This window comes from Gorilla gorilla, chromosome 20 (assembly GCF_029281585.2).
Source record: "Gorilla gorilla gorilla isolate KB3781 chromosome 20, NHGRI_mGorGor1-v2.1_pri, whole genome shotgun sequence".
Taxonomy (NCBI): Eukaryota; Metazoa; Chordata; class Mammalia; order Primates; family Hominidae; genus Gorilla; species Gorilla gorilla.
The window spans coordinates 63,855,517-63,875,699 of NC_073244.2; the positions used below are offsets into that span (position 1 = coordinate 63,855,517).

Genomic DNA, 20,183 nt, shown 5'->3' on the forward strand with positions numbered 1-20,183 from the left:
ATCACAGTAATTATTTATTCAGACCATACTACGTACCTAGTACTACACTTTGAACATACTTAAAGAACATTTGCTCACTTAATCTTCATAATGATTCCATGAAAAAGAAACTATGACAGCTTTTTTCCACAAATAAGGAAACTGACTCAGAGATTAACGTACCCAAGTCAGAGGCAGAGGCAGGTACTTCTTACTCCACAGTCCATACACTTGCCACCTGGCTAAAATTATTTGCAGATGACAAAAATGCTCAACTAGAAAAAAGACGTCAATTTATAAGTTATGTGTAATGACAGGAGTAGAATGAAGTGACAGAATAAACATATATATTTTTAACTTCTGTTCTTGTCAACTAAGTAAAATTAGAAACAAAAAAGGAAAGGGGGAGGGGTCTTATGCGAAAAAAAAGTCACGATTTACAACAAAAAGTATTAACTATGTAGAAATAAGCATAACCAGAAATGTCCAAGATACGTATGGAAAAAACTACAGATAGTCAAACAAATAAAAATATTGGGTTAATAGAAATCCATCACATGTTCCTGAAAGTGTTGTATCTAGATCTACATCAATTCTACCCAAATTAAAGCAACCACTTGATGAAACCAGCAATTTAAAAAACTCTCAAAGAGCATGTAATATGGGAATACGAAGTTGACAAGATGTTATTAAAGACGAATAAAATTATACCAATACCTAGACACCTGATCCCAACATTAAACATGAAATACACTAAACCAGAGTTATTTTCTGGAGGAGTATTTAAAATGATGGGGATGTTATTACTTGGGTCGCAATGAACCTGAAAACCAATTTTCTACAGAATATACAGTAGCAGGGAAGCAAGGGGACCAGCAGACCCCTTTTTAAGTACGCATGTGATAAGCAATGAACACGAACTGCCCAGAGCAGTCTCCAACACTGACACGATTCGCTTCCCCACCACGACGCCCTAGCGCTACTGTGCAACGAAGACCTCCCAAGCGCTGGTTCCAATGCGGAGACCATGGGCTCCCAGACTCTGGGAACCCCAACACGACTGCGAAACGAACTCCGAGCGAAGACTCCCCGAGAGCTCCCCGCAACACGGACCTCACGCGCTAGCGAACAACAGAAAAAAAAAAGCGCGCTCTCCCTGCCCCTGAAACATTCCCAGAAGCCCACGCAGACCAGACCGATGACCTGTCTCCACCGCTGCAGGCGAGTCAGAGACCCTAAGTCTCTAAACACTCGCCTCTGCCCGCCGCTCCGGGAACCCCACACACTGCAGACGCGACACTCGCAAGTTTCGGGGATGGCGGCCGGCGAGGGCCATTCGGCGTCTTTCCAGAGACGCGGAATACGGCACCAGCCGTCCCTTTATGACGCAATACGTCTGCGCCCAGGGGACGCTTGCTGGGAGCAGCCATTTTCAACCCTACTGCCGTAGAGCAGGCGGAGTCCCTCTTTTCGCGCCTTAAGACAGGTAGGCTCTGACGATGAACAGCAATTGAAAACGACCCATTTCACCCTTTTTCCAGTCCACGTGAACTGCTAGATCTTGGCTTTGCAACATTAGCCAGGGGCGCTACATAAACTGCTTAGTTTCTCAAAGGCTCAAGCCTGCCCTGATCTGTCTGCAGGCTGGGTAGAGATGGTCACAGACATTTAGGCACTTTGATCCTAAGAAGAATGGAAAGAAACCATGTGGGCGCGGCAGTCTTACATGAATTTCAAGAGGGAGGGACCTGAGCAACAATCGGAGGGGTTATTACTCCTGAGGATGCATCTGGCTGGAGAAAGCAGCCTTTGAGAACTGCCTAAGAAGTATCTTTACATCAGATGTAGCCTCAGAGGAAGGAGTCAGTCACAGAATGGATAAAACAACCGCGTGTTAAAGCTTTGGTTATAATTGGTATGGAGAATGGAGAACACAGTTGATCAGCGGCTGACAAAGTGGGGAACCAACACTAAAACAGGGCTCTCTCACCCTGGAAAAGCCAAAGGCAGAACAAGCCTTTACATCCAGGAAGGTGGGAGCTACTTGAAATCAAAACTCTGAAGGGGAGATGATTCTGTTCAATACTGAGACTCAGCTGATCAATTAACTGATGAATTCTAGCACCAAACCTGCTCCCTATAATTTTATAACCAGCCTCAGAGAACCTTTAAAGGGATTGATCATTCACTCATTTATCCAGCGAATGTTTATAAAATGCCTAATGTGTCAAACACTGTTGTGCGTGCTGGGAATACAACAGTTGGAAATTCAGGCACAAAGACTCTCATTCATGGAGATTAACATTCTACTGGCAATTTCAGTGTGTGAGCTAAATTGAGTGGTGCTAACTGTTGACTTGGCTGGTTGACTGAAACTTGGACTCAAAATTTGCCTACACTAAATGAAGTTTAAATGCCAGAAATTTCCTCATATATTATAAAGTACCCAAAGATAAATGGAGTTAGGAATGCTAGAATGAATTTATCATGTAAAATCAAGATTACCCATACCTCAAATATGTATTCCAGTAGCATCTAGAAGACAATCTCTTCACTGACACTGATCTGGTCACAGGAAATAGAGATACACTACTGTAAGATTATTTTATTATACAGTGAGTGATATAATGTCCTTGAAGTTAGAATGATAAGTTCATGATTTTCTTTCAGTCAGTTCAGGCTACTAGAAAAAATATACCATAAACTGACTGACTGCCTTAACAAACATTCATTTCTCACGTTCCAGAGGCTGAGGAGTCTCTAGAACTGGACTCTAAAATACAATCAAGGTGTTGGCAGGTCTAGTGTCCAGTGAGAGTCCATTTCCTGGTTTATGCATGGTCATCTCATTCTGTCTTCACATGGCAAAGAGCAGAGAAAGAGAAAACAAACTCTCTTCTGTGTTGTCTCATAAGACACATAATCTCATCATGAGGGTTCCACTTTCAAGACGTAATTACCTTCCAAAGGTCACACTTCCTAATGCCATCCCTTAGGGATTAGGACTTCAACATGTACATTTGGAGAGGACATAAATATGCAATCCCTCACAATGATGTATGCTATAAAATCTCAAGGAATCAAATCACAAGGATTTACAGTTAATAAGCCAACAAAGGAGACAATATGTAATATAAACACACTCAGCTACTCTAAGGGAAAGCAGAAAAAGAAGAAAAGGAGAACAAAGAAGACATAGAATAAACAACAAATAGTAAGTTAGTAATTTAAATCTAAACACATCAATACATTAAACGTAAATGATCTAAATACCCCAGTAAAAAGACAGAGATTGTTAACTGGATAAAAAAGGAAGGCCCAACTGTATGTTGCCCACTAAACACCCACTTTAAATATGAAAGCATAAATAGGTTAAAAGTAAAACCATGATAAATAAAGATATGAAAGATATAAAAGGGAAAAACCCATGTCAAATTATTAGAGGTTAAAAATTACAATTTCTGAGAGAAAACATACTTTGGATGGGATTAATGACAGATTAAACACTGTGGAAAAAAGATTAGTGAACTGACAGACATAGCTATGAGAACTATAAAAAATGAAATAATGAAGGGTAAAATAATAAAAAGCATGAACATCATTTTCATGTACATATGTGTATACACAAAAAGATTTGTGAACTTGAACAAGGCAAGAGATACAATCTAAACTACAAAGAGAACAAAAGCTAACCCCTACCTTGGCCCCCGGAGTAAGAGATATCATTCTGAGGAACACCAAGTGGAAGCCTCTAAAACTGCCCCCCTCCCCAGCCAAACTCTATGATCAAGATAGTAAATGAAAAAACAATATTGTGGGAGGGGTAGTGAGGTTTATAAGATATAAAAAAGTAAAATATATTTCATATCTTGTAAACCCTACTATACATATTAGTGCAGGGAGCCAAAGGCCCATGGGACATGACAAACTCAGCATTCCGCTGGAGGCTATATGATCAAACAGCAAACTGTTTATCATGAATGCAGGATGTCGGCAAACTCACACTGCCCTGCCACCATTGCCACAGTTACCATATTAACAGGGCTTTTCCCCTGCACATGTTCACTAGGACTTAAGCTGTGACTTGCTGTGGAAGGATTGTCCACCTTCACTGAATCCCCCCGTTTCTCCCTTGAGTGTATTCTCTTATGTTTAACAAGGCAAGACATATAGAAGTAAGCTTTCTCACACTCATCACAGCCATAGGGTCTCTCTCCCGTGTGAGTTCTGTGATGTACAATGAGCATTGTCTTTGTAAGGAAGGCTTTCCCACAGTCACTGCATTTATAGGGTTTCTCTCCTGAGTGAATTTTCTGATGTCTAATGAGTCCTGACTTCTGTGAACAGGGTTGCCCACATTCAGGACATACAAAGGGAGTCTTTCCTGTATGATATCTCTGATGTGCTACAAGGCAAGACTTCTGGCTGAAGGCCTTGCCACAGTCAATGCATCCATAAGGTTTCTCTCCAGTGTGAGTTCGTTGATGTATGTTGAGATTGCCCTTCTGAATGAAGCCTTTTCCACATTCACTGCATGTATGAGGCTTCTCTCCTGTATGAGTTCGCTGATGTACAACGAGTAGTGATTTTCTGGAGAAAGCTCTCCCACATTCGCTGCATTGATGGGGCTTAATTCCCGTGTGAATCCTTTGATGTTCAGTAAGCTCAGATTTCCTGGGGAAGGCTTTCCCACATTCACTGCACCCGTATGGTTTCTCTCCTTTGTGAGCTCTCTCGTGTTCAGTGAGCCTGTACCTCTTGTAGAAGGCTTTCCCACACAAGCTACACCCGTGGGGTTTCTCTCCTTTGTGAGTTCTCTCGTGTTCAGTGAGCCTGTACTTCTTGTAGAAGGCTTTCCCACACAAGCTACACACGTGGGGTTTCTTTCCTGTATGAATTCTCTTATGCTCAGTGAGCTGAGACTTCTTGAGGAAAGCTTTCCCACAGTCAGTGCATTCATGGGCTTTCTGTATGTTGTGTGTTTGCTGATGTTTAAGGAATTGTGACTTGGTGCTGATGGGTTTTCTACTTTCAGGGAATTCAATTTCCATAGGCATTTGTTCATAATTATCATGGAGAAAAGCTCCATCTCCATTAAACTCAGCAGGCTCCTTTCTGTTGTATCTTCTGCTCTGGTTGGTTAAACCTAAATATGATTTCAAAGTTCTTCCGTGTTCATAGCGTTGTCCCGTCCTCTTCAGTATTTTTTGGTTTTGCAAGGGCTGCTGCAGATGATCATCAGCTTTCTCAATTTCTAAGAGAGAGAACAATAAATCCTTCCATGATCATCACACGGAATAAAACTGCTTCAAAGATGCCTTGGGGTTGGCTGGCTTTTTACCGGAACCCCTATAATACCAACATGGAAGGAATTCCAAGTATAAATGTTCCCTATCTGTTAAAAAACTTTTAAGAACTGTAGTTAAATACATATAAGATAAAATTTGCCAGCTGGGTGCGGTGGCTTATGCCTGTAATCCCAGCACTTTGAGAGGCCAAGGCGGGTGGATCACGAGGTCAAGAGATCAAGACCATCCTGGCCAACATGGTGAAACCCCATCTCTACTAAAAATACAAAAAAATTGGCTGGGCGTGGTGGCACGTGCCTGTAGTCCCAGCTACTCGGGAGGTTGAGGCAGGAAAATCACTTGAACCTGGGAGACAGAGGTTGTAGCAAGCCAAGATCGCTCCACTGCACTCCAGCCTGCCAACAGAGCGAGACTCCATCTCAAAAAAAAAAAAAAAATCTGCCAGCCAGGCACAGTGGCTCATGCCTGTAATCCCAGCACTTTGGGAGGCTGAGGTGGGAAGATCGCTTGAGCCCAGGAGTTTGAGACCAGCCTGGGCTACAATAAGGAGACTCTGTCTCTACAAAAACTTTTTTTTTAATTTAAAAAAGAATAATCCTGAGTAGGGAAACAGCAGACATAAGTAGTAGAATAAATATCCCAGAAAGGCAAGTTAGAATGTTGGATACACAGCCTTTGACTTCATCCCAATCCTATTAGACTGTTGGGTGCTAAAGTATGCCCTTCTCCATTCTGTAGACCATCATCACGCTAACTTTCCTAGAGCACCAATCTCATATTTCCAGGAAAACTGCAGTTAATACTCTAACCTTTGTTAAAACAGAGATCACAAGACTGATGGAACAGACTCTTTGTAGCAATAAGATACCAAACTATAAACTAGGTCTAAGGACATACAGGTAAGGGTTAAGTCACACACCCCCTACATTTAAAGAATAAACTATGTTCTAACTGCCACGAGTGTTTTTTGTTTTGTTTTGTTTTGTTTCTTTTTCTGTAGCAGCTAAACAAACACTGGCCTTGGGACAAGCAATATTGAAACAATTGCAGCTCCTGGACCACCAGATGCTGACTAACTGATGCCCTTCACCCCCAACAGCATTCCACAGGCCATAACTGCAGCTATGATTGGACAGGAGACTGATCTCAATATCTTTCTCCTGATAAACACCAGCTGTTTTGGTCAGCTGCCGGAGTCTGTGCAGACTTTTCTTATATCCTGTAAAAGACCTGCTAGCATACAGTCAAATTCCACCTCATTTTAATGTTAAAACTCCACTCCAAAATGAAAGTGGATTATATGTTACATATATGTTTCCTCGCTATGCACATGTTTGCTGATTCTCATAAAGATATTCATAAGACTCCCCATCTCTCACTGAATAGGTATGCAAAGCAAATCCTACAAGGCAAACAGCCTCCTGCAAGGCAAAAAAAAAAAAGTTTCCCCTCTTCAGTGATGTGTGTTTTTTCCACTTCCTCAAAGTCACACCACTCAGATCTGCGAATCATCTTTTGTTAGAATATAAAGTTTCTCTTTGCCTCCTCAATTTTTTGGTTAACACCTTGTATCTACCTGGTTATGATATATTCTCATATGTTCCAACAGAAAGAGAAACAGGGTGATCCCTATGGACTTTCAGAACATGCAAGCAGAACATGCAGTCCTCTCCACACAGCTCTGCCACTGCACCAAATATGGAAACTGTCACCTTCTTCATCATGCCCTACTTGCACAGATGTCATATTGGATTTTTTTTCCACTTTGCTGTCCCTAATATACTAATCCCTCACCTTGCCACTAACAGCCTCTACTCTCTGAATTTTGTACTTATGTCTCTGTTGGCATCAGTGAATGGAGCCCTCAAGGACCACCTCCCTACTTCTGAATCAAGACTTGAGGCAGCTTTCCTTTTAGTTTTTCTTAGAACATCAGCTATACAGTATGATTGCTACAATACTGCCACCAGGTGAAAGGTAAGCTCTACCTAGAGCTAGAAAAATACAAAACTTTACCTCCACCACTACCCTGAATTACTGGCACAGAAAATTCACAGCAGGAGCTGAACAATAAAAGTTTTACCATTACCATGATGCATCCACTTTAAGTTCCCACTTCACCATTTCCCAGCAAATATCTTCTAACTGTGGCCTCCATGTGACCAGTTTCAAGCTAATCTTTTTTTTTTTCTTTTTTTTTGAGATAGTCTTGCTCTGTCACCCAGGCTGGAGTACAGTGGCACGATCTCGGCTCACTTCAACCTCCGCCTCCCAGGTTCAAGCAATTCTCCTGCCTCAGTCTCCCAAGCAGCTGGAATGACAGGCACGTGCCACCACGCCTGGCTAATTTTTTGTATTTTATGCAGAGACAGAGTTTCACCACATTGGCCAGACTGGTCTCAAACTCCTGACCTCAGGTGATCTGCCCACCTCGGCCTCCCAAAGTGCTGGGATTACAGGCATGAGCCACCACACCCGGCCTTCAGGCTAATCTTCTGACAGTCCCCACGTGGCCTTGCATTTCCAGTTCTACAACTTCTTGTCATATGTCTTCATCTTAATTCAATACCTAGCTATGTCTCTTGCATAAGATATTTTATCAGTCTGTCATTCTCCATCTTGTCTAGACCACTGTAGGTTACATTTCTTCTAAAGTCCTACAATTCTTTCTGTATTTACTATTCACTTTAACTTTGTATAGCCCTGAATTGTAACAAAAACATTTCACACGTTCAAAAGTTTAATTTGTAAATATTACATAAAAATTTGCCCTATTTTTGCTAACAAAATCTTTGCTCAAGAAAGACATTTCTGTTTCTCACTAAATTCAGTCTCTTCTACTGTGTATTATGGCTACAGTTCATCAACTCATAAAAACAGCCCCCGAGAGAGCTTCGTGTAAAGACACGCCCAGGCCCCCAACTCAATTCTAACAAAACCAGACTCACAGAGCAAGAGGCCTTGGTATGGACAGTGTCATGAAAACTCCTTTAATAAAGATCTAGCCTTTAAGAAATGCTTAATAGATGGAAAAGTATGACCTCTATTCAGCCTGGCTAATCTGTCCTTTGATGAAGAAATGCATGAATGACCAAGATGTATTTCAATCTTACATGAAGAAGAATGAAAACCAGGCCCTTGACTCCAGAGTAGCAAAGGAACCTCAAGCACCACCAAATCACACTGATGTGGTATCTATGGGAGTGGCTTGTGTGTGATTGGGATGCAAAGTAGAATGGGAATTTAGACATGGAAGATATTATTATATTGTAGTGTATTAAAAACCATTTCATGAAAAGAAAATTCAAGGTGAAAAATACATAGTGTCAGAATGTGAAAAACAAACCATAATCACATACCTATGCCTCAGTTTTTTTGTTTGTTTTTTGTTTCTTTTTGTTTTTTGAAACAGAGTCTCACTCTGTCACCCAGGCTGGAGTGAAATGGCGCGATCTCAGCTCACTGCAACCTCTGCCTCCTGGGTTCAAGTAATTCTCCTGCCTCAGCCTCCTGAGTAGCTGGGACTACAGGCACATGTCACCACGCCCGGCTAATTTTTGTATTTTTAGTAGAGATGGGGTTTCACCATGTTGGCAAAGCTGGTCTCAAACTCCTGACTTTGTGATCTGCCCGCCTCAGCCTCCCAAAGTGCTGGGATTACAGGTGTGAGCCACCATGCCCGGCCTCCTATGCCTCAGTTCTTATCTCACTTGATGAATCAGTAACTCTAGACAATGCTTATGGCGCTCTTTCTCCCTCTCTCTCTTATATAAACGTATATATACATATAAATATATAAAGTATATATATAAATGTATACACACAAACACACACATACACATATACACACACGCATATACATATAAATGCTGTTCTAGCAAATTAATCAAACTTGAGGAGAGGGTCTTGGGAACCCCTACTTTACAGCTGGTTGGTCAGAAGCTGAGGTGACAACCTGGGACTTGCCACTGGCATCTGAAGTGGGACACAGTCTTGGACTGAACCCTTAACCAGTGGGATCTGATGCCGTATCAGGTAGATAGGGTCAGAGCTGATTTGAAATAGACGATACCCAGCTGATGTCTGCTGGAGAATTGCCTGGGGTGTGAGAAAACAACCCCTATATATCCAGTGGCATAAATGCTGTGTTGAGTGACTATGTGACAGAGGAAAAAACAGTTTGTCATTTTTGCCTCAGAAACACAAAATGATCCTCTGACAAGTGATGAAGAAGACTGGGAAGATGTGAAAATCCAAGCAAGAAGAACTTAGGGGAAGCAACTCAACATCTAAGAAGAAATGAATAGGGATCAGTTCCAAGAAGAGATAAAGGGGTATGTATGTTTCTCTGAATTCCTATAAGAAAAAGAGCTCTTGTATCCTAGGGGAGAAGAAGATGTGGCAGCTGTTTCTGTCTCCCTAGACACTTTCACAACTGTCATGCCTTTTCTAAATGACCAGAATGTGACTTCCACTGCCTTCCCCTCTTGCTGGTTCTCTCTCACTTACCTGGGTGGGCTGGACTGTGGATTTCATCTTCTAGTGTCCATAGTGGTTCTCCTTGTTCCAACTTGGTGAGGGCATCAGGTTTGCCGGCTTGATACCCTGTTTGTGGGAAATGGGAGAAGACTTAGGCTCACTGAATTGTACCACGTGGCTCTGATGATAGGAGAAAGGTTACATGTTAGGGACTGCATAATTTGCATATTAGCAAATTAAAGGCTTTTTTTCTAAGATGAAAGAATATTATGCCTCTTCCTGTGGGACCAGAGACGGGCCTGAGGATCTGCCATTTGGGAGCACAGCAGACATACCAAAGCTTCCAGAAGCTGAGAAAGCAAAGGCCACTGACTGGGTACCCTCTGAGTGACACAGGGCAGCTGTCCTCACCCACTGACACAAGGTTGCTGTAGTTCTCCAACATCACATCCCGGTACAGATGCTTCTGAGCAGGGCCCAGGAGCTGCCACTCCTCCCAGGTGAAGTCCACAGCCACATCCTTCAGGGTCAGTGATTCCTGTAATAACACAGTCCTGCTTAATATGAAGTGTTTCTCTTGTATTGACATGGAAGAAATATGAAGTTGTTCGGCCCATTTTCACCACATAAGCTGCACCTGCACAGTTGTCCCTTGGTATACTCAATGGAATGGTTTCAGGATGCCCCACATATACCGAAATTGTGCATACTCATGACCTACAGTTGGCCTGGTGGAATCTGCTTATGTTACTCTGTATAAGTGAGTTTCACATCCTGAGAATACTGTATTTTTGATTCAAGTTTGGATATAAGTGGACCCTTGCAGTACAAATTCATGTTCACAAATAAACTGTATTCCTAGTTTTTTAAATATACTGTGAAAGAAGCAAAGTCATAGTAAAATATTCTATATTTTATAATAACCATGCAGCCATCCATTAATCCAACAAATCATAAGTTTCTGTAATATGCAGCCATTAAATCCTCTTGCTAACATGAGAACATCTGCAGTGTTTTTCAGCACCTACTTGCAACCCTAAACTATGTGCTGCAGTCATATAGTACGTACAGAATAATCTAGCATGACCCCCTTCATGTAAACTATACCATGATATTTAGCAAAACAACAAATAAACTATGCAGTGGCCGTAAAAAATAAGACATCATACATGTAAGCATTGACATGCATAGATACATGTATATGTATACAACACATGTATACACACACATACACACGCATGCAGACATAGATGTCCTCACAGGTAAATCCCTAGAACAGGAAGACAAGCATTTGTTAGTGACATACTAGGGAATTAGGAAAAAAAATATACAGAGGGGGAACTTTGTTTTCACACTATGTGTACTATTTAACTTGAGTCTCTCACATTGAAAATGTATCCATGAGGCCAGGCATGATGTCTCACGCCTGTAAACCCAGCACTTTGGGAGGCAAAGGTGGGCGGATCACCCGAGGTCAGGAGTTTGAGACCAGCCTGGCCAACATGGCGAAACGTGGTCTCTACTAAAAATACAAAAATTAGGTGGGCATGGTGGCACCTAGATGAAGCATGAGAATCGCTTGAACCCAGGATGCAGAGGTTGCAGTGAGCGAAGATCACGCCACCGCACTCCAGCCTGGGCAACAAAGTAAGACTCTGTCTCAAAAAAAAAAAAAAAAACTATGAATCTGTGGTTCTTTCTGACACCAAATACACAGTGTCTTTTCCAGCAACACTTTCTCTGATGCCAACTGGGTATCCTAGAGTTCGATGCTACGCTAACACTAACCACTGAAGGTTATCATCAGACTCTGCAGGTTTCAGGGCTCGGTCCCGCAAGACTGCCCTCACATCATGTGCCACTCTGGGGTCCCCACGTTATCACACTTCTGTCCAACTTGACCACAACTGGAGGTTGCCACAACCTCCCTGCTTAGGTTCGATAATTTGCTAGAATGACTCACAGAACTCAGGAAAATGTCACACAATTACAGTTTATTATATAGGATACAAATGACAGCCAGGTAAAGAGGTACAGAAGTCAAGGTCCAAAGGGTGCCAAGCACAGGAGCCTCTGATCCCATGGAATTGCAGTGCACCCTTCCCCCACCCCCCACTTCCACATGTGATCTCCAAACCCCATGGGGGTTTTTATGGAGCTTCTACGACGTGGGCATGATTAAATCATCAACCATGGCTGGGTGCGGTGGCTCACACCTGTAATCCCAACACTTTGGGAGGCCGAGGTGGGCAGATCATGAGGTCAAGAGATCGAGACCATCCTGGCCAAGATATTGAAACCCTGTCTCTACTAAAAAAAAAAAAAAATTAGCTGGGTGTGGTGGTTTGTACCTGTGGTCCCAGCTACTCAGGAGGCTGAGGCAAGAGAATTGCTTGAACCCAGGAGGTGGAGGATGCAGTGAGCCAAGATTGCACCACTGCACTCCAGCCTGGCGACAGAGCAAGACTCCGTCTCATTAAAAAATAAAAAATAAAAAAAAAGAAATCATCAACCATTGGTCACAGAATCTGGAGGTCAGGGGCGGGACTGAAAGTCCCAACTCTGTAATCAAGGCTTGGTCTTTCTGGCAACCAGCCCCATCCTGAGGTTGTCTAGGAGCCCATTCTGAGCCACCTCATTACCATAAACTCAGGTGTGGTTGAAAGGCGCTGGTTATGAAGAACAAAATACACTCCTATCACTCAGGAAATTCCAAAGGTTTTAGGAGCTCTGTGCCAAGAACCAGAGACAGAGACCAAATATATATACATGTAAAACCATAATGAGTCATTTGCATAATTTTTTAAGTTAAGGCATTAAAAGAGGTGAGAGGTTAATAACTGGATTTGAACACAGGGAAGGGCTCTGTATTTTCTGAGACAACATGACATTCTAAAGCAAACCCTGTGGATCTCAACAACCCAAGCCATTGCCAAAGAGAACTTTCAACTCCCTTTGGTCAAATCTGTACTTAAACGCCAGTTTAGTGACCTGTTCATGGAGCTCCTTTGAAAGCAAACCTTGCATTTTTTAGGCAATTAGGTTTACTCACAGATAAACACAGACTGCAACAAGGTTGGGTATATAGGCCGCGGTGCTGTGAGCTCTGGAAAAACTGTGTTCATTAAACCCTTCTTGGTATAGTCCCATAGAGGACTCAGAATAATCATGTAGAAACAGTCACACAAAACTTGCTTGCGTATCTTTTGGAAAAATGCTGTTAAGGACAAAAAGTCTATCTTGTCACCTCTAGCAAAAAGCATCAAACTAATTTCCCAAGATTTAAGTGCCATGAAATCCTGACATCCCCTGAGGAACGGACCCGCATTCTCCTCAGAATCAGTGCACATCATGTAACTTACCATGATTCTCTGGGTGTGATGGTGGCCAAAGATTTTGGACACAAGCTGACACTTAATGTAGCCAACAGGGTCTGGCAGAGTCACACATTATATTCCAACACTGGTCACATGTGAACTATGTGAACAAAGTATTCGTGATCCCACTTTGCCCTGGATTAAAGGTACAGTCTAAGTCTGTTTCTCCCCAGAGCTCATTTTTTCCAATTTATACTTTTAATGTAAATGAACTGATTTCTTCAGACTTCCACAAATCCATCAGGGAATCGAGTTAAGAATAAAACAATCCAAAAGTTACCTGGGCCTTTGTCATTTTCTTCTGTTTCAGGAAATACCCAAGAACTGGGATGCTTCGTCTTTGGTTTCTTCTGGATCCTCCCTAAATTTTGGCTAAGAAATCTGAGTCTCCATTTAAGAGTGTTCCCAGAAATGATGACATCCACATCCAGGAACCTCCTCCTTCCTTCACTTGAACTCTCTTGCTTCTGGGGAGCCAGGACCTATGGAGTAAAAATCAAGTTCATTTGGTGACACATTCCCTCTGGGCCCAGATGCCGTCTCTGCTGCTGTAAACTCTCCTGCAGTCAAGGCCAAGCAATATATCTAAGCATCCCTTTGTCAGGTGTCCCCAAGTCTTTACATCCCAGGGCAATAAAATAACACTCTGAATGTGGGGAGTCATATGGGAGTGGGCTTAACCAGGAGCCGGCATATCTGGCCACTTTCCAATGCTTCAAAGGAGTGTCTTTCTCCTTAAGCACAGTGTTTATAAATAAGAGAGCAGGTCACGCTCTGGTCATGAGAACGTGATGGTAATAAGGAGGCTTTCCTCCTCAGAGGCCTCCTGTGACTTTCCAAAACTTATCGTCCCATATTTTTATGGCCAGTTTATGCCAGCACCCCATACGCCTTTTTCCCAACAATCGTGAGACACACAGAGAAGAAACACACAGGTAAAAGAGAAGGCCATGTGAAGATGGAGGCAGAGACTGGAGTGATGCTGCCACAAGCCAAGGACACCTGAGAGTCTGTTAGAAAAGGGGAGACAGGTGAATGAATGTGGGCAGCTGTGCCGGAGCCCCTCAAGACCACTCCCAGATGCAGTGATTCACTAGGTGAACTCACAACACTCAGTCTATAATCATATTCATGGCAACCACTTATTACTGTGAAAACATACACAGCAAAACCAGCAAAGGTAAAAGGTACATGTGGCAAAGTCTGGAGGAAACCAGACATAAGTTTCAAGTTCAGTCTCTTTGGAGTCACACAGGATACACTTAATTCCCCGAGCCACAAGTCATGACAACACACGTGAAATGCTATAGACCAAGGAAGTTTATTAGAGAGAGATTGTGTGCCATGGTTTTTATTGGGGGCTGATCATGAAGGTGCTCACCGCCTAACATTCACCAAAACTCCAGAATCCTAGAGGAAAGCAGGTGTTCAGGATAAATCACATTGTTTGAAAAAAACAGCTTAGGCACAGTGAGCCACTCTTATTAGGAAATGGTGGGACTGCCTCCAAAAATCTAAGCTCCCAAATGCCAGCTGCTATGGTTTGAATGCTTGTGTCCTCCAAAATTCATGTTGAAACTTAATCTCCAATGCAATGGTATCAAGAGGTGGGCTTTTAGGAAGTGATTAGGTCATGAGGGCTCCTCCCTTGTGAGTGGCATTAAGGCCCTTATAAAAGAGGCTTTGGCCAGGCACAGTGGCTCATGCATGTAATCCCAGCACTTTGGGAGGCTGAGGTGGGAGGATCGCTTGAGGCCAGGAGTTTGAGGCTGTAGTGAGTTGTGATTGCACCACTGCACTCTAGCCTGGGCGACAGGGCAAGACCCTGTCTCTTAAAAATAAAAAAATAAAAAAAATAAAGGCCGAGCGTGTTGGCTCACACCTGTAATCCCAGTACTTTGGGAGGCCAAGGTGGGCAGATCACTTGAGCTCAGGACTTGGCAACATGGTGAAACCCCATCTCTATAAAACATACAAAAATTATTCAAGCATGGTGGCACATGCCTGTATTCCCAGCCACTCAGATGGCTGCGGCAGGAGGATTGCTTGAGCCTGGGAGGTTGAGAGGTTGAGATGGCAGTGAGCTAGGATGGTGCCACTGCACTGCAGGCTGGGTGACAAAGTGAGACTCTGTATCAAAAACAAACAAACAAAAAAAAAACCTAAAGAAAGAAGAAACAATAATAAAAATAAAAGAGGCTTCACACACAGATCGGCCCTTTTTGCTCTTCTGCCTTCTGCCATGTGAGGGCACCGCATTCTTCACCCCCAGAGAAATAGTGACAAAACACCATATTGAAAGCAGAAATCAGGCCCTCACCAGACACCAAACCTGCTGGTGCTTCGATCTTAGACTTCTCAGTCTCCAGAACTATAACAAATAAATTTCTGTTGTTTATAAATTATCCAGTCTCAGCTATCTTGTTACAGCAGCACCAACAAGGCTAAGACAGCATCCTATTAATTTAATTCAGTCTGAGACTGTGTATCTAGACACAGTGTCAGACACCACAGATTAAGGGCTCAGTTCAAGCCTGCCCCCAACTTCAGACGCAAGTTGCAAGCAGCAGGTTGTCACCTGTACCTCTGATGGACCAGCTATAAATCAGGATTCACACGGCCTCCTCCTCAAGTTCGATTAATTTGCTGAATGGCTCACAGAACTCAGGAAAGCACTTAACATTTACTGGTTTATTTCAACTCTTTTCCTGTCTAGGAAAACGAAGTGCAGCTCGCTGCCAGCGCTTATTTCATTTTACATAAACATGCTCTTTGAGGCTGCAGTAAATCTGATTTTCAATGTGAAAATAAAATATAAAAGCTGTTCTAGGAGTTATTTCTAAACAGAACTAACATCAGAATCATCTGAATCATCAGAATTCTCTATTTGGAATCATCAGAATTCTCTATTTGGTAAAATCGGATCCATCCAGTGAGTCTTCAGCCAAGAACTGTTTGAGAATGATGTTAACATCACATGTAGGAATGCTACGTTTTCTAGGATTTGACATTTTCAGTGATCGAGAACGACTACATTTTGCAAATGGAAATACCACTACTAAAAACAGAATGCTATAAATAGAATGATGTCTTTTGTTTCCAAAGTTGACCTACTAGAGCGATGTGAAAATAATAAAAGTGAAATCGTTCATGACAAAGTTATCTCGGGGTAAATGCTCCAGCTGCAAGCACCAAAGGTGAGTATTCTCAGGGCAAATGGGAAAAGGAATAAAGGATATTACAAAGGATACAGATGAAGAGCCAGATGGAAGGGATGGCACAGAGCAAGGTTTGTAGCAAGGGGCGTGGGACTTCCATGCCCTCCAAGGAAGCTTATTAGAGACTCAGTTCACCACCCCTCAGGCACCTCCACATGCTCAAGAATCCGTAAGTTCCCCAGAAGTTCACCAGTCCTTTTGAGTTTTTACGCTGGTTTCATTATGTGGGCATACTTGATTAAAACACTAACCACTGGTGATCAACTCAACCTTCAACTTCCCTGTTGCCAGGCAGAGCTAAAATTTCCAACCCTCAAATCACAAGGTTAGTTGCCCTGGCAACCAGCCTCCCCCAGCCTAAGGCCAGCCAGAAGCCCCCAGTCACCAGCCATCTCAATGCCACACAAAAAGGCACTGTTTACTGAAGAGGTTCCAAGGCTTTTGGGAGACATGTGCCAGAAAACAGGACAAAGATCAATTATACATTTCTTATAAATCATAACAATCATAGCTAGGCGCGGTGGCTCATGCCTATAATCCCAGCACTTTGGAAGGCCGAGGCGGGCAGATCACCTGAGGTCAGGAGTTCAAGACCAGCCTGGCCAACATGGTGAAAGCCTGTCTCTACTAAAAATACAAAAATTAGCCGGGCGTGGTGGCGGGCGCCTGTAATCCCAGCCACTCGGGAGGCTGAGGCAGGACAGTCGCTAGAACCCAGGAGGCGGAGGTTGCAGTGAGCTGAGATCTCACCACTGCACTCCAGACTGGACAACAGAGCTAGATTCCGTCTGGGGGATGGGAGGAAACTTTGATCCCCAAATGCTCAAGGAGACTGATGCTTAAGCAAACTAAATATTGCCTGAGAACGACTCCATACTTCTATATTTGAGTCCTTGTGGATAAACTGCAACCTAGCTTAACAGACAAAATTGAAAACCGAACTTAATCGTATGCACCTGTAACAATAGCTGAGCGTTGGCCAGTCCCAGCGGCCATACTCATAGAATGCTGAATGTTCCAACTGCCTTCAAATAAGGCAAACGCCGAATGGTAACCAATCTCACTGTTTCTGGACCTCGCTTCCGATTCCTGTATGTCACTTTACCTTTTTTGTCTATAAATTTGTTCTGACCACGAGGCACCCCTGGAGTCTCTGTTAATCTGCTGTGATTCTGGGGGCTGCCCAATTCCCGAATCGTTCATTGTTCAATGAAACTCCTGTAAATTTAATTCGTCTTCAATTTTTCTTTTATCACTGATTTGAGTAATAATAAAACTCCGGTCTCCCCGCACAGCCGGCTCTGCATGAATTGCTCTTTCTCCATTGCAATTTCCCTGTCTTAACAAGTCGGCTCTGTCTAGGCAGCCGGCAAGGGTGGGCGGTTATAGTTTCACAACTCAACCCCAGCCAGGGGCCTGGGCTTGTAAAATACCAGATTTTACAAGCCTCTGAGCCCCACATGCCTGGGCCTCCCCGAGACACTTAACACACATCCCCGATTCACCCCAAAACCTACACCACACACCCTCGTACGCTGCCCAGCACCCCGGCTTCATCACCGACTTTAAACTGCAGCGTTTGGAGTGATAATAATGGCGTCGGTGATAAAGCCGGCGTGCTGGGCAGCGTCCCCCTAGAGTTCTCGATCCAGTGATCCAGAGGCCTACTAACAGAGTGACCCTCAGAGACCCCAAACTCTGACGCCGAGTCTCAGTCGCTGAACTCGACAGACCTTTAACGCCCGACCACAAGAACTCTCCCACGCCGGACCGCAAAGGCACCCCAACCCAAAGGCTCCACCGCCCAGGCCGCCAGCTCTCCCCACAGGCTCCTCAGAAGCTCCCTACCCCTTTAACCTACTCCACGGAGAGACCCAAACACTCACCTGATTTTCTTCTGGCTACACCTAAATTCCCTGAATGCTTCCTTTTCTGGCCCTTAAACCCCGGCATTGGCACCGGCCTATGGCGGCGGACGAGGGCGCGAGTCAATTCTGCCGCGCTAGGACGATGGGACATGGGCGTCTCTTCGAGGAGGTAACATGTCCGCGCCCTGAGCCACGGCTCTCTGGGCGCGGCCATCTTGGTAGATCTGCCGTACAGAAGGGAAACAGTTGTTCTTGTGTCATTAAACCGGGATGACTCTCCTGAAAGCAAAAATCTGAGGCACAGGAGCATTTTCTAGAGTTTATCTGAACAAACAGCAATTCATGAATTACAAAGCATCAAACCAAAAGAAGTCTCGCGCTTCTATGCTTAAAGCATTAGACACAAGTATTCACAGGGTGAGTGAAGGAGTAAAACAAAGAAATTATTTGATTAGTTACAATCATAAAAATGCATTTTTTTAAATTTGCCTTGGAAAGTCCCTAATGACATAATAGCATGTGAGTTGCCTACTTTTGATCGGTTGAGATTGAGTTTTGTCCTTCCCTAACATAAGCATTTACCAGAAATGACTCAAGTGAATTGTTGCTTATGTTTGCAGGTTAAGCAAGGTTAAGGCTGTTTTTAAGGCCTACTGGGTTTTGTTTGCTCAGGAGTTTTTGAAGTCTGGTCTGCATTTTAATTTTGCTTTGACACAGGAGACAGTGAAATGGCACTGATGTGTTCCCTCTCCAGACACCTCAACCCCTGCACTGTGAGGTTGGAGCACTAACAACAGTGCACTGTGGGGAAAAGAAAGAGAGATCAGACTGTTACTGTGTCTATGTAGAAAGAAGTAGACATAAGAGACTCCATTTTGTTCCATACTAAGAAAAATTCTTCTGCCTTGAGATGCTGTTAATCTGTAACCCTACCCCCAACCCTGTTCTCACAGAGACGTGTGCTGTGTTGACTCAAGGTTTAATGGAGTTAGGGCTATGCAGGATGTGCTTTGTTAAACAAATGCTTGAAGGCAGTATGCTTGTTAAAAGTCATCACCACTCTCTAATCTCAAGTACCCAGGGACACAATACACTGCGGAAGGCCACAGGGACCTCTGCCTCGGAAAGCCAGGTATTATCCAAGGTTTCTCCCCATGTGATAGTCTGAAATATGGCCTCGTGGGAAGGGAAAGACCTGACCATCCCTCAGCCTGACACCCGTAAAGGGTCTGTGCTGAGGAGGATTAGTAAAAGAGGAAGGCATCTGTCTCCTGCTCGTCCCTGGGCAATGGAATGTCTCGGTATAAAACCCGATTGTATGTTCCATCTACTGAGATAGGAGAAAATCACCTTAGGGCTGGAGGTGAGACAAGCTGGCGGCAATACTGCTCTTTAATGCACCGAGACGCTTATGTATGTGCATATCAAAGCACAGCACCTTCTTCTTAAGCTTGTTTATGACACAGAGACATTTGTTCACATGTTTTCCTGCTGACACTCTCCCCACTATTATCCTATTGTCCTGCCACATCCCCCTCTACGAGATGGTAGAGATAATGATCAATAAATACTGAGGGAACTCAGAGACCGGTGCCGGCGCGGGTCCTCTGTATGCTGAGCGCCAGTCCCCTGGGCCCACTTTTCTTTCTCTATACTTTGTCTCTGTGTCTCTTTCTTTTCTCAGTCTCTCGTCCCACCTGATGAGAAACACCCACAGATGTGGAGGGGCAGGCCACCCCTTCACTGCACAAACCACACAGATATTCAGAGGCTCAAATGCAACCAAGGCTGTTGCGGGAAGTCAGGGACCCCAAACGGAGGGACCGGCTGAAGCCGTGGCAGAAGAACATGGATTGTGAAGATTTTATGGACATTTATTAGTTCCCCAAATTAACACTTTCGTAATTTCTTATGCCTGTCTTTACTGCAATCTGTAAACATAAATCGTAAAGA

At 43.6% G+C, this 20,183-nt stretch overlaps 2 protein-coding genes across 6 annotated transcripts in view; both read right to left on the minus strand.

The window, feature by feature from the left end:
* The window catches only part of LOC101136385 (zinc finger protein 577), a 37,845-nt gene extending 35,331 nt beyond the window's left edge, over positions 1-2,514 (minus strand). For all 4 annotated transcript variants that reach the window (XM_031004040.3, XM_063701586.1, XM_004061320.4 and 1 more), the window contains exon 1: positions 163-2,514. The gene's annotated coding sequence lies outside the window, so the exon portion shown is untranslated. The remainder of the gene's footprint in view (positions 1-162) is intronic.
* A 55-nt stretch (positions 2,515-2,569) lies between these two features.
* LOC101137237 (zinc finger protein 649) lies at positions 2,570-18,398 on the minus strand. 2 transcript variants are annotated; one of them, XM_031004043.3, is made up of 5 exons: positions 18,249-18,398; positions 13,130-13,626; positions 10,179-10,305; positions 9,798-9,893; positions 2,570-5,233 (listed from the first exon to the last, which is right to left on the minus strand). In XM_031004043.3, the coding sequence occupies exons 2-5, from the start codon at positions 13,130-13,132 to the stop codon at positions 3,954-3,956; spliced, it is 1,506 nt and encodes a 501-aa protein (XP_030859903.1). In that variant the 5' UTR covers positions 13,133-13,626; positions 18,249-18,398; the 3' UTR covers positions 2,570-3,953. The 2 variants fall into 2 exon arrangements, with proteins under 2 accessions (XP_030859903.1, XP_004061370.2); XM_004061322.5 differs by having other exon boundaries at positions 13,425-13,626; positions 18,249-18,396.
* Positions 18,399-20,183: the final 1,785 nt, after the last annotated feature.